Below are 14,254 nucleotides of genomic sequence, written 5' to 3'. Positions count from 1 at the left end.
CAGTGGGTGTTGTGATTGAATCTTAGCAGTGTATTAACTATGTCATTGGCGCTGTCTGATATCACGTGAATGCCTGCAAGGCGTGTGTCTGGAACACTAATGTAAACTGTTTAGGATCCCGGACCATTTTGAATGAGGCCTGAGACGTGAACAGCCCTGCTCCAATTGAAGGCGATCTGAACCAACCCAGCATTGGAACGAAATACATGCTGTTAGACACACCATGAAGAACGTACCCAACACAATCGGAAGCAAGGTTTTCTTTTTAATTATTTTCACAAGCCAGATTGTGTTAATCACTTTGGACCAAGGGGTAATTGAAACGGAGCAAGAACACCATGGCGTGTATTTTTCCAACTCTCCAAACCTATCCTGCTCTACTTGGTCGTGCCAACAGAATATATACTGGAGACCATCGAATGTAAGAGGATACTTCAGAGACATGGGGTGCGCCTGTGACCAGTATTGTGGAATTGTGGGAGATTGTTGCATGGATTACAATTCTAACTCAGATGATGATGAGGTGGGGACACTTAATAGAATAGAACCTCACCTCCGCTGTGTCCAAGACTCGACTGTGGCCAACGAGGACGGGTTTTTAGCTGTGGTCAGTTGCCCTCAAAGCTGGTTGGGATCTGAGACTGAGGTTTTATGCAAGTCTGACAATGTTAACGATCTGATGCTGAGACTACCAGTTACAGGGAATCACTCGGGCCTTGTATACCGCAACCTGTACTGCGCTGTGTGCCACGACGAACCCTATCAGTTGTGGCGACCAACGGTTGACTGCAGTTCAATGAAACCATTAGATCTTACTGCGGCATCCATGATGGACGAAATCCTGGAGAACCCGAATTGTCATCTTCAAAAGCTTCCTCCAAACAAAGAAGGAAAATACCGACCGTGTAAACCGGATGTCATTAAAAGTTGTGCTCCGGATTTCAATGATACGGACATGATATCAAGGTGTGTATCAAGTGTGCATATGCAATTGGCGTTCTCTGAATCAGGTGGGACGTTTTATAACGTTGAATGTGCCCTGTGTAACTACCATTCTCCCTCCTGCCTAAACAATGGCGTGAGACCCTTTGGAAAGGGCGTTCGATCAAGAGGATTTTACTCTTTTTCAATTCTGTTTGACTTGAACACCCAAACCGGATCAACTCAAGTAGGCTCCAGACTAAACAAGGTCCAACAACAAGTTAACATGACACATACGTGTTCCAGATTTCAGGTTTACGACCCATTCATTCGAAGGTGTCGTAATGTTTATACAGATGTTGTAGTACATCCAAAACTGACTTCACGTGTTACAAATATTACCCATAGTTTAAGCAGCAACGCCGGTGATTGTTCACGACTTCGATTAAATGGAAGCGAGTTTGCCATTTCTGAAGACGGCACATTAGAGACTGTATCGGGATATGTATTCGACCAGTCGGAATACTATTATGATGGAAAATTCGCCTATGTGTGTACTAATTTAACCCAAAATTTCACAGAAATATCAACTTTTATTGATCAAAAGACAGAATTTAATTTCTCACCAATGACAGCTATCATCACATCAATAGGTTTATTTGTTTCTTTATTAGGACTGATGATTACTATGGTGATATATGCCCTCATCAAATCCCTGAGAAATATTCCTGGGAAAATCATTCTCTCCCTTACCACGTCGTTGTTCTTTGCCAACCTGGCTGTGCTCCTAGCACCACGGGCAGAAAGTCTTCCAACTTTATGTAAAGGTATTGCGGCGTTGATGCACTATCTGTTCCTGGACGCATTCTTGTGGATGAACGTAATGGCGGCAGATGTCTGGTTCACATTCTCCAAGAGTTTTGTCAAGGCGTGCGATGGTGGGAAGTCGTCGAAGAGATTCACATTTTACAACGTTTATGTCAGGGGAGTTGCCATCGTTCTTGTAACGGCAGCCGTAACTGTCGACAACGTGGTCTCTGAAAGTCCATTTAAGCCAAATTACGGACTTGGGTTATGCTGGATAACAAACAAACGAGGCCTACTTGTGTTCTTTGCTTCGCCGTTATTTCTTCTCATTTGTCTTAACTTTGTGTTTTTCTCCATTGCTGCCAAGAATATCCACGATGCTAAGCGGAAGTCTGCTATCTGTTTGGGCAAAGGTGACGGCAACCAATTTGGTATTTATGTCAAACTGTCTGTTGTAATGGGATTGACGTGGGTGTTGGGGTTCTTGGCCTCGCTGTTCCCTTACACCGTAATGTGGTGCATTTATATAATCTTCAACACTCTTCAAGGCATGTTTATATGTATAGCGTTTGTGTTTACAAGAAGGGTTTTGCATTCACTCCGGGAGCGATTTATCAATCTACGGAGACAGTCTGCCGCCTCTGGCCAGATGCCCTCAACTCCCACACGTAGCACTGTCCTCACCTTCAGGATCACAGACCGCGTGCAGTGAGTGTTCAAGCTGTTTTAACAGCTGTAACATTGCAGTGCAACTTTTCCAAGGCCCCATGATGTGTTTACATGAACCACGGAGCGAGGCGAGAGAAGATGTGTTACACCTTGTATCTATTGGATGTGGTAATAATACAGAATACTGCTTGTTACTGCATCGGAATTACTGAAACCTGATTAACACTACATTTGGTGTATATGCTTGTTGCACTCAGCAATATTTCTGCTATAGACCTCGGCCTGTAAATAATGTCTTGACCAGACAATCCAGTGGTTGATATTGTGAGCAACGATCTACGTTGTACGGGTACAATGACACCATCAACCAAGTAAGTCTGATCACAGAAATCCTTTAAGTCGCCTCATACGACAATCAATGGTTGTTGAGGACCAATTGTAACGTGGAATCAACACGTGGGCGAAATTCAATAACCTGACATATCCCTTAAAACGATATGTCTACAAAACTGAGCGGAAACAAACTTTTATATTTCTTATTCGAAGTTGGGTGAGTTACTGCCTGTATAAATGCTAAGGCCGGTACCAAAAATAAAACATTATGAGAGATTGTGATGTCATATCTATTGTGACGTCTTTACATATTACATGAATAGTTCGGTCTGCATTAAGTTGGCTATGATATATGCAGCGTTGAAGGAGCGTTGGTAAGTTTAAGAAGCGTACTCCTCATGAACGTTTGTCTTGAAAATATGGATACTAAACAAAAATAATAATCCCACGGTTAAAGTCAACTAATGGTGACAAAATTACTGAACTCGGAACATATTATCCTTTATTACGACCTGGTTGTTATATCTAACAATACATGTCCCAATTCTAATGTTATAAGTCAATATGTATGTATAGTGCAATAAGCATACAACGTACGGGTACATTTGTTACTGCAAAAGATAGTTGCCTGTTTCAAACAGTTCGAGATTTGATGTTAATATACTGGTACGCGCATGGGACGTGGATACATATACTCGATGATGGTGTTCACCAAAAAGGATTTCAACACACATTTGAATGTACGCTAACCTGCATTAAAAGTATTTAGTTTTTGACATTATTTGTGTTTTTTGTTTCTATTTATAGTTCAGTCTATTCACATTTAAAATCTACAAGTTGTGGGTTCTACACCTCTATCTTTATGTATCAACAAGCCAGGTACACAAATTACTATGAACACATGCAGTTAAATCAATATGGCAATAGTTATACATGAAATTAATATCAACAGTAGTGAACGTCTTTAGTTTCGTTGTCAAAACCGTCACCAGTTAGCGGCATCATATTTTAACACAGTTTCTAATCACTTGATTTTAGCGTATTTAAAGGAAATCAAACTCTATGATAAAATATAGCTTTTTACCCGCAAAGTCAGTCTTTTATCTATGCATGTGATACATGACTGAGATTTTAGTGATTTTCAACATCCCTTTTATTATTTTGGTTGATATATGATTACACAAAAGACATTTCTCGCCGCGAATAGCTGCAAAATTGGTGATGCGGCGTTAAGCAATATTAACTCACTCACTCACTTAGCGGCATCATGTGTTGGCAGGCCGGTTCTTCGGTTTAGCTATTTACTCTTTTCTCTCTTTACTCTTAAGACCGCCTCCTCGGCCCGGAGAGCGGAAGGTCCGGGGTTCGATCCCCAGCCGCGTCATACCAAAAGACGTTAAAAGATGGTACTTGTTGTTACCCTGTCTGGCGCTCAGCATTATGGGGCTAAAACAAGGACTGGTCGGCTCGGAGTCAGTATGCTGTGTCTGAGTGGGGTATTCATGTTAAACTGCGGCATGGTATCTCAGTTTGCTAACACTGTGAATCGGCATCAGTCCGGACTAGTACAAGCAGCCACACAAACACACACATACACGTGCATGCACGTCGCTATATAAGTGCAATAATCTTGGACGCGACGCTAAACCCGATTTCACCTCATTACTCTTATCCTTCAAAGTGCTGCGACGTGCCGTTATACATATATTGACCATGTCGGGCTGATAATTGCTATACTGTGCACTGTTGTATAACGTTATCTGCATTGTTATGATTTGATATCTGACGTCATTGTTGTATTCTGATATCTGCATTGTTGTATTCTGATATCTTGGTTCGTTGTTGCATTGATGCTTTCTGTATTGTTATATTGATGGTATCTGCGTTTTTATATTGTGATATTTTGGGTTGTTGCTATAGTGATAGTATCTGCATTGGTGTGTTGTGATGTCTGCTTGTATTGTTATATCTTGGGTCGTTGTTGTATTGATGGTGTCTGTATTGTTGTATTGATGGTATATGCATTGTTGTATTGTAATATTTGGGGTCATCGTTGGAATGGGTTGTGTATCTGCCCTGTTGTATTCGTGATAAGTTTTACTGAAATAGTATATACATACTGTGTTTTCCATGCACCCATTCAGAGCAGACACAATGCTACAGACATTTCAATGTGCAAATTCAAATGCGTTGATATCAGATGTCACTTTGTCTTATTGTCATCAACAAAGTACAATGTATGTGCAGATTTTATCCATTTGGGTAACACTAGGTGTTTAGTACTTGAATTTAAAACTGTGCGTTTTGTTGTTTATATTTTTCAATGTAGTGCGATGGATATACAAATATAAATTTTTATGCGGAATACCGTAATTGCTCTAAATGCATATAAATTGTTTGATAGGCCTTACTTATAAGTTGGAAGTTGCCAACTTCTTTATTTTACTGTAATGGCGACGTTTCGGTATAGATTCTTAATATACCGTTGTCAAGCAAGGCTGAAAAATGAACATGATACAGCATATATATAGTAGTTGGAGGATTAACAGTAACAAATAATTGCATATATGAGAGAGATTAACATGAGTATGTTAAATAATAACAACACGAGGATAATACTGTAACAACATGATGGATAGAAAACACATGATGAGGAATTGTTTAATAGGCATTACTTAGAAGTTGACGGTTGACAAAGTAGACACAATTTATGGATAACAATTTCTTTAATACTGTAAAGGCGACGTTTCGGTATAGACCCTTATACCATTGTCAAGTCCTTGCTTGACAACGATATAAGGATCGATGCATCTGAAGAATTACACATTTTATTAAATACATCAGAAGTTTAGAGACATATGTATTAGTTATGAAGTAGAATTACTGACACGAGTTCCTTCATGTTCAAGCCTCAATATAATGTTACATAAAGCAAAAAGACTGTAACACATAAATACGTTGTAGGGGCCTTATCTATCACAGCATGCTTAATTGAAATGGTTCTACAGCCAAACATGTTACAGCGTTTATGCTATATTTTAGCAATGAGTCTCCAAACGAATAAAAACTTACCAGGATTTACACAACACCGACGATTCTGTATCGTGCCCAGATTATAAGTACTTACCAAGGTTTCCTTTCGAATAAGCAATATTTATATGTCCAGCTGGTTTCCTTCGGGTTTTAATATGTACAGTAATTTCACACATTTTCAATGGTTAACTTCCTGAGTGTGATGATCAAAAGTAACATTTTAGCAGTCATAATTACTATTCCATGGACATTGAGTATGAACGATGTCCTGATCAGACACATGGTCTGATAATACGCTTATATCTCAGGTACTGACATCCAGACTGTGGGTCCAACTTTCTTTGCAGACATTGGATGACGCCATGTTCTCATTCAAGCCCAGAGAACCCAGAGTGTTAATAGACTAGTTATGAAGACCACGATGGAGACCAACCGTGGAGAGAGCGGACGCAAATATTTAGTGTTTATAATTTTTATAGGAAAATTGGTATTGATCAGTTCGGATGAAGGACAAATTGAAACAGAAGAGTTGCTGTCGTGTTCTTCGTGGTATTGTAAACCGAATATTGACTGGATGCGTTCCCATTCAAGGGGATATTTCACAGACATGGGATGCTCATGTGATCAGTTTTGCAAAATTGTGGGTGACTGTTGCATTGATTATAATTCAACCTCGAATTCTGATGCGGTAGTTCATAAGATCGAACCATATGTCGGATGTGTCAATGACTCGGCTGTAACTAACGACGATGGTTTTCTGGCTGTTGTCAGTTGTCCAAGTGGTTGGCTCGGATCGGAGACAAACGACGCATGCGTGTCCAAGAACATAAGCGATCTAATGCTGAGACTTCCGGTCACTGGGGACACATCCGGGCTTCTATACCGCAACTTGTATTGTGTTGTGTGCCACGACGAACCTTATCAGTTTTGGAGACCGAAGGCGGAATGCAACTCACAAACATCATTAAATATTAATCCCGAATCAACGATAGAGGAAATCCTGGTTAATCCAGAGTGCCAACTTAAATTCCTACCTCCAACCAAAGAAGAGAAATATCGACCATGTAAACTGGAAGTCATTAGAAGGTGCGCTCCCGACTTCAACAACACTGTTAAGGTATCTGTGTGTGAGAGAAGTGTGTACATGCAACTTGTGTATTCGTTTTCGGGTTTGACATATTTCAATATTGAATGTGCTCAATGTAACCATCAACCCCCATTCTGCTTCATTATTGAAAAGACGGAAGCAGTTCAAAGTTTAGGTTTGTATTCTTCCTCAGTTCTTCTGGATCTCAATGACAACTCTGGGTCAGCCAAAGTAGGCTATCGACATATAACAATGGAGCAAGACCTTAACCTAACACACACATGTTCAAGGTTCCAGATTTACGATCCCTTCATTCGGGAGTGCCGGAGAGTTCTCAGAGATACCACGCTTCGTCCGGGACTGATTTCAAATACGGAATCAATGTTTAATGATTGTACAAGATTTCAGTTAAACGAAAGCGAGTTTGTTATAGCCGGAGACGGCACACTGGAGACCTCATCAGGATATGTATACAGCAGGAAGGAATACTATCATGATGGAGAATATACCTATGTGTGTACTAATTTCTCAGAATCTACCAGGTTCATTGACAAAAATATTGTGTTAACCTTCTCACCCACATCAGCTATTTTCACAACAATATGCCTATTTGTTTCATTGGTAGGATTGCTGATTACCATGGTGATATACGCTGTCGTCAAAACGCTGAGAAATATTCCTGGGAAGATTCTCCTCTCTCTAACCACGTCGTTGTTCTTTGCCAACCTGACTGTGCTCTTCGCACCACGGGCAGAAAGTCTTCCAACTTTATGTAAAGGTATTGCGGCGTTGATGCACTATCTGTTCCTGGACGCATTCTTGTGGATGAACGTAATGGCGGCAGATGTCTGGTTCACATTCTCCAAGAGTTTTGTCAAGGCGGGCGATGGTGGGAAGTCGTCGATGAGGTTCACATTTTACAACGTTTATGTCAGGGGAGTTGCCATCGTTCTTGTCACGGCAGCCGTAACTGTCGACAACGTGGTCTCTGAAAGTCAGTTCAAGCCAAATTACGGACTTGGGTTATGCTGGATAACAAACAAACGAGGCCTACTTATTTTCTTTGCTTCGCCTTTATTTCTTCTCATTTGTCTTAACCTTGGATTTTTCTCCATTGCTGCCAAGAATATCCACGATGCTAAGCGGAAGTCTGCTATCTATTTGGACAAAGGTGACAGGAGCCAATTTGGTATTTATGTTAAGCTGTCTGTTGTAATGGGATTGACGTGGGTGTTGGGAATCTTAGCCTCGCTTTTCCCTTACACCGTAATGTGGTACACTTATATAATCTTCAACACTCTACAGGTCATATTTATAATTGTAGCGTTTGTGTTTACAAGGAGGGTTTTGTATTTAGTCCGAGATCCTGACCAGAGACATTCAAGGCTCTCGCGTAACACTGTATTGACTTACCAGATCATCGAAAGTCGGCTTTGAGTTATCTTGGTTTTGCCAGATATTGTCAAATTTAAATGTAGTAATATTATTGTATGTCATTACAGTTTTTTTCTTTAGTTTCAACAAAATCAGTAAATACGCCATCGTGTTACTGGTTTTCTGTTCCATCATTGTCTGGTTTGTTGACAGGGCGCCACTGCATGGCAGGAATACTGCTGTGCTGTGTCAGACAACAAACACATATATAATGCAAGTTGCGTTAGTGGCGTGTGCTATGATTTGGACAGGACACGCTTACTCTTTTCGCGAACACCTGGTGTCATCACTGATTTTCAGTGAACTTTTCACCTTTCTTTTGACAATGGAATCTGTTTCGACGGATAATCGAGATATTCTATGGCGTTGGCGATTTATATTTTTCTGTAACGACTCGATGTAATACTGACATAACGCAGCACATTTTACGAACAGTTTCGTGGAACAACGTTGGACATGTTTGCGCCATCCGAAATGTCTCACCGATATACAGGCAAACTGATATTGGTTCTGTGACGACAACACCGAATGATGTACATAAAGATGTTGACACACATGCACACATCACGGCACTGGTACCCGACGAATCCATCCCACAAAGCACGAAAACATTTTCGTTGACGACCGTTATAGTCTGGACTTCCTGGTACAGTAAACTACGTTTATAACGAACACGCTTATAACGAACTGACAGATATAACGAACTTTTTTTTTGGTCCCGGCCATTTGCTGTATATATGCTGTATATATGCATATACCGAAGTAAAATTAGTGGTCCCTTTGAGTTCGCTATAACCGTAGTCTACTGTATGTGGAAAGTGGAACATACGCGCCCACTTGTGCTACGCATACATCGGCAAGTTAGGCCACATTGGTTAAGGGGCATTCTAGTATTCATTCAAGTAAAACAATGTCTAATGGTTTTTAGTGAATTGTATCAACTTCACATTCGTCACCGCAACGCATTTGGATCTGTACAATCAAGATATCGGTTTGTTATCATTTCGATTGATTATATTGATGATATGGGCCTTGCTTGGTCTCCGGTATTGCGGTATACACAATTCTGCTAATATTGAAGAGGTACCATGGAAACGGTGACATGATTATAGCAGTAACAGTGACAATGTCACGAACTGAGTGACAACTGTGTAGAGGAACACTTTTTTTATAGTAGACGTATATCTTTAAGTAGTATTTGTTTGTTTGTCTATTGTTTAACGCCGCACTCATCAATATTTCAGCTATATGACGGCGATCTTTAAAAAATCAAGTCTGGATTAGACAATACAGTGATTGACTTCATGAGCATTGGTCCACGAAGTGGGATACGATGACATGCATCAACCAAGTAAGCAAGCCCTACCACCCGGTCCCGTTAGTCGCCTCTTACAACAAGCATAGTCGACTTTACGGCAAGCATGGTTTGTCTGAAGATTAAATGCGTAGATTGATGCTCATGATGTCAATCACTGCATTTTCTGGTCCAAACTCGAGTGTTTACCATCATCTAGCTGGAATCCGGCGTTAAACAACAAACATACAAACAAACAAACAAACGGCAAACAACTTCATTCATAATTATGATTTAGTTAAACCAGTGTATAGGGGGCCGCCTCCGCGCGGTCGAGTGGATGGAACTTCTGGCGGCGTCATACCAAAAGACGTTAATAGATGGTACTTGTTGTTACCCTGCCTAACGCTGGGAAATAAGGGGGTAAAACAAGGACCTGACGGCTCAGAGTCAATATACTGTGTTTGAGTGGGGTATTCATGTTAAACTGCGGCATGGTGGGCTAGCACTATAAAACCAACATTATTCTGAGCGCGCGCTCACACACACACACACACACACACACACACACACACACACACACACACACACACACACACACACACACACACACACACACACGTCCAGTATTTCTAATTATATAACACGCGGTCTGACTGTAGAAATGAGCTTACTACGTCTGGTTTTTTTCAGGCCACGAAACCTCGTTAACTCAAACATCAATATCCCGCTTCAGACAGCTCGGTATATTTGAGCGAGTGTACCGCGCCGCAATCGGCAAAAATCCAATCTATCACGGCGGCCTGTAGTTTTATAGTCAGGAGAGGCAGTGACCGGTACCATTAGCTACAATCCACACCATGTATCCTATTGGCTTTCACCAGCTAAGGCCACATTAACAGCTACACATACTTATAGAACCATGTTCAAGGTGTCACAAATTAAGTGACGTCGAGCGTTGGCGGTGGAGATTAACTCGATGGCTGATCACTGAGTCTTTGCAACCGAGAGTGTTTCAACCCTACCCCATACCGAAACAGGGTAATACAAAAATAAACATTACTGGGAGTTTCCATGGCTTCAGACATGCCTCATACTTAAATACAGGCTATATAAATACATGTAGCTTCTTCCTTGACCAATCATTCGAGAGTTGCCACTGTTCACACAGCAGCGAAGCACCAGGTGTGATGAATTGTTTGCATGTTGTCTCACGCCACCCTTTGCGATATTCCAGCTATCTAATGGCGGCCTGTGAATAATCGAGACTAAAAAATCCAGACAATCCAGTGACTAATATTGTGACCAACAATCCACGCCGTCCGGGTACGATGACACGCAATCACCTAAATCTCCGAGTCTGACCACCCGATCCACGAAGTCGCCTCTTATAACAAGCAAGGGTTTATTGGAACTAAATTCAAGATGGTTTGGTTTGGTTTGGTTGGTTTGTTGTTTATCGCCGCACTCAGCAATATTCCAGCTATATGAGGGCGGTCTGTAAATAATCGAGTCTGGACCAGACAATCCAGTGATTGGCATCATGAGCATCAATCGACGCAATTGGGATCAATGACATGCATCAACCAAGTCAGCGAGCCTGACCACCCTATCCCGTTAGTCGCGTCTTTAGACAAGCATAGTCGCCTTTTACGGCAAGCATGGGTTGCCGAAGACCTGTTCTACCCCGGATCTTCACGGCCCCAATCACAAAGTCAGCCCTCGGACCATCTGGGTGCACTAATTAAGGCCAATATATCGCGCTTAGTTATTCATCCACAACTACTACTCTCTTGTATTACATGATGGTTGCAGTAAATTGAAACACATGTAGCACATGTGACGTCTCCTCAGGCAAGTAACTTTGTTCGAAATGTGCCTCTGTTCACCCGGACGAGAATGGGTACCCGGTAGGATGAGACGGTAATCTGCTGGTGCCTCACAGGCAGCTTGGATTGTATACTCCCCCACGGAGTGCACTCTGATCCCTTGTCCGGGGTGTTAATAATGCAGCGCCTCGAGCATACAATGGAGTTATGTGCTTTACAAGCGGACCTTTTTCATTAATATTGTTAGAAACCCTTATAGTCCGGGCAGAACCAAACCCATGGTCCAGATTAACCAATGTCCGGATTACGGAATCGTGGTTACATATACATATTCCTGTCTGTGTGTAAACGTTCCAACACTACTCGTCCTGATAGCGGGGTTCCAGAATAACAGTGGCCGGAATAACGGGGTTCCACTGTGTACAGAAACAGCACCTCGATCTCCCTTCACCTTGCATCATTTATATATGTTACAACCCAAGTTGTGGATTGTGTACATGATAAAGAATGTTCGCAGTCGAGTGAAAAGAAAACTTTTATTTTGCTCCACAACAGTCAGTACATTAATTGCAATATTTACCTGATGAAACGATGTGCTTAAGAAACAACAGTTGACATTGTTCTATAATAAATAAAGGACCGCACATACATAGAGTTTTGTGAAAATATTCGGGTGTTCTTTCATTTCTTTTGAGTAGTATATTACTAGGAGATAGGCCGCTGAGCATTAGGGGAACGTTAACTAAACTAGAAGTTTGGCAAATGCACAACCGGGCAATAGCAAGCATGCAGCCATGTTTGATAATGGCTTTTAAAGAAACAGAGAAGAAATGGTTATTCGATGGTGATGTGTTTCATGTGGGTATCAAAGTTATATTTTGGACCTTAAGTTTGCAAAGTTTCGGCGACTGTTTTCATCCTGGTAAAGTTTTGATAATGTTTGTAATGCATCCATTTTTTAGTGTAAACTTTCTTTTCCCCCCGGCAGTTAATATCTAATTTTGGTGAATGGATAATCAAATATTGATCAAGTAAAAACAGCGATAATTAAAATTAGTTCCTTAAAGGGCCTTTGAGAGAGCAGTTGACCCGACATTCTGGGGAAGATAATGCCTCACCGCCCGTCACCTAGGGTAGAGTGAGTGAGTGAGTGAGTGAGTGAGTGAGTGAGTGAGTGAGTGAGAATGTAACGTCGTATCGGCACTATTTGAGCCCTATAGCGACGAGAACAAGTTGATACACACACAAGTGAGTCATTAATACAAAGTTATATATAAAAACTAATTTGTCAAACAAATTTGGGCATAATAATAGTATTTATACAGTTTAAAACGCGGGCTATAAGCCACCAGTAACCAAAGCTAAGCCTCTTCGCTGGGCACCATGGTGCATCAGCTTAGTGCAGGATACCCCAGCAGGATTTATGTCACCACTTTAGCCACTGGTCGTTGTGCACAATACTAGCCAATATTTAAAAAAATACTCAGCAATGAGTTGGCTTAAATCACTGGTTCAATACATGTAGTTTAGGGCGAATCAAACACAACACTGAGTTTCCAACATTACGCACAAGTAACATGTCCAGCCGGGACAGGAACAACGTACCCGACTCACACAGACGTGATGAAACAACAGTGATGTGAATGGGGAATAAGGATGATAAAAAACATTTAGGATTTTGTAATATCAAGTAGCAGGTTAAACGACGGATAATCTATCCACACAATCAAATCTAAAAAATAACACTAAACTACATGCCATTTTCACAGTCCACAGAGTATCATAAAAAAGAGAATACATAGACACACTGAGTTGGGTTTTACGCCGCTGTTAGCAATATTCCAGCAATAGCATAGCATAGGACACGAGAAATGGGCTTCACACATTGTACCCATGTGGGGAAGCGAACCCGGGCCTTCGGCGCGATGAGCGAACGATCTAATCACCAGGCTACCCGACCGCCCCACACAAACATAGAATATGACATATTGCTATACATATTGGTTTACGGCAAGCCACTAAATGTGTCTTCCCTGTCACAGAATACGAGTAAGTTACTCCCACGGCAATCATATATTTATCATTCTTGAAGTTCAAGTTGTCAAAAGCAAGCGACAAAACCCTTTACATATTCATAAGAAATCTTTTCCAAAGACACAGTCGACTTTGTTTGTTGTTTAACGCCGCACTCAGCAATATTCCAGCTATGTAACGGTGGTCTGTAAATAATCGAGTCTGGACCAGACAATCCAGTGATTGATATCATGAACATCGATCCACTCAATTGGGATCGATGACATGCATCAACCAAGTCAGCGAGCCTGACCACCCGATCCCGTTAGTCGCCTTTTACGACAAGCATAGTCGCCTTTTTTACGGCAAGCATGGGTTGTTTCATGGGGTCTTCACGGGTCAAATGAAAGACTGAACTGCCGGGAGCTCTTCATAACATTAGTTATGATAATAACCTTTTATATATTTATGTTCTAACGCTGTGACTGGCATATGTGCAGGACACGGTCTGCATGTGGATATCGGTGCTCTGATCGTAGTTCTCCCTACATGCACACTTACCCCTGATAAGCCTGAACACACGCCTGCAGCACACGAAGGACAGGCAAATGAACACCCCTTGAAGAGTATTCAGAACGATGTAGACATACCATATGGCCACGTGGGAGACGCCCTGTGCAAGGAACCCGAACACCCATGTCAAGCCTACCACTACTGATAGTTTCAAATAAATACATAAGTCCTGTCTGTCCCCTTTGCCTAAAACAAGAACTGATTGGCGTTTGGCTAGCCAGATCCTGTACGTTGCAATTGTAAAGAAAATTATGTTTAGAA

General features: G+C 41.4%; 2 protein-coding genes across 2 annotated transcripts; both read left to right on the top strand.

Moving 5' to 3' along the window:
• The first annotated feature begins 223 nt into the window (after positions 1–223).
• LOC139469884 (uncharacterized) lies at positions 224–2,440 on the top strand. Its single transcript, XM_071252205.1, has one exon. It carries the CDS (start codon positions 224–226, stop codon positions 2,438–2,440), a length of 2,217 nt encoding a protein of 738 aa, XP_071108306.1.
• A 3,744-nt stretch (positions 2,441–6,184) lies between these two features.
• Positions 6,185–8,287, top strand: LOC139467539 (G-protein coupled receptor Mth-like). Its single transcript, XM_071249072.1, has one exon. The coding sequence runs from the start codon at positions 6,185–6,187 to the stop codon at positions 8,285–8,287; it is 2,103 nt and encodes a 700-aa protein (XP_071105173.1).
• The last annotated feature ends 5,967 nt before the right edge of the window (positions 8,288–14,254 follow it).

This window comes from Haliotis cracherodii, unplaced genomic scaffold (genome assembly GCF_022045235.1).
Source record: "Haliotis cracherodii isolate W230 unplaced genomic scaffold, xgHalCrac1.p SCAF_2, whole genome shotgun sequence".
NCBI lineage: Eukaryota > Metazoa > Mollusca > Gastropoda > Lepetellida > Haliotidae > Haliotis > Haliotis cracherodii.
This window is presented reverse-complemented; position numbering and strand designations above follow the sequence as displayed.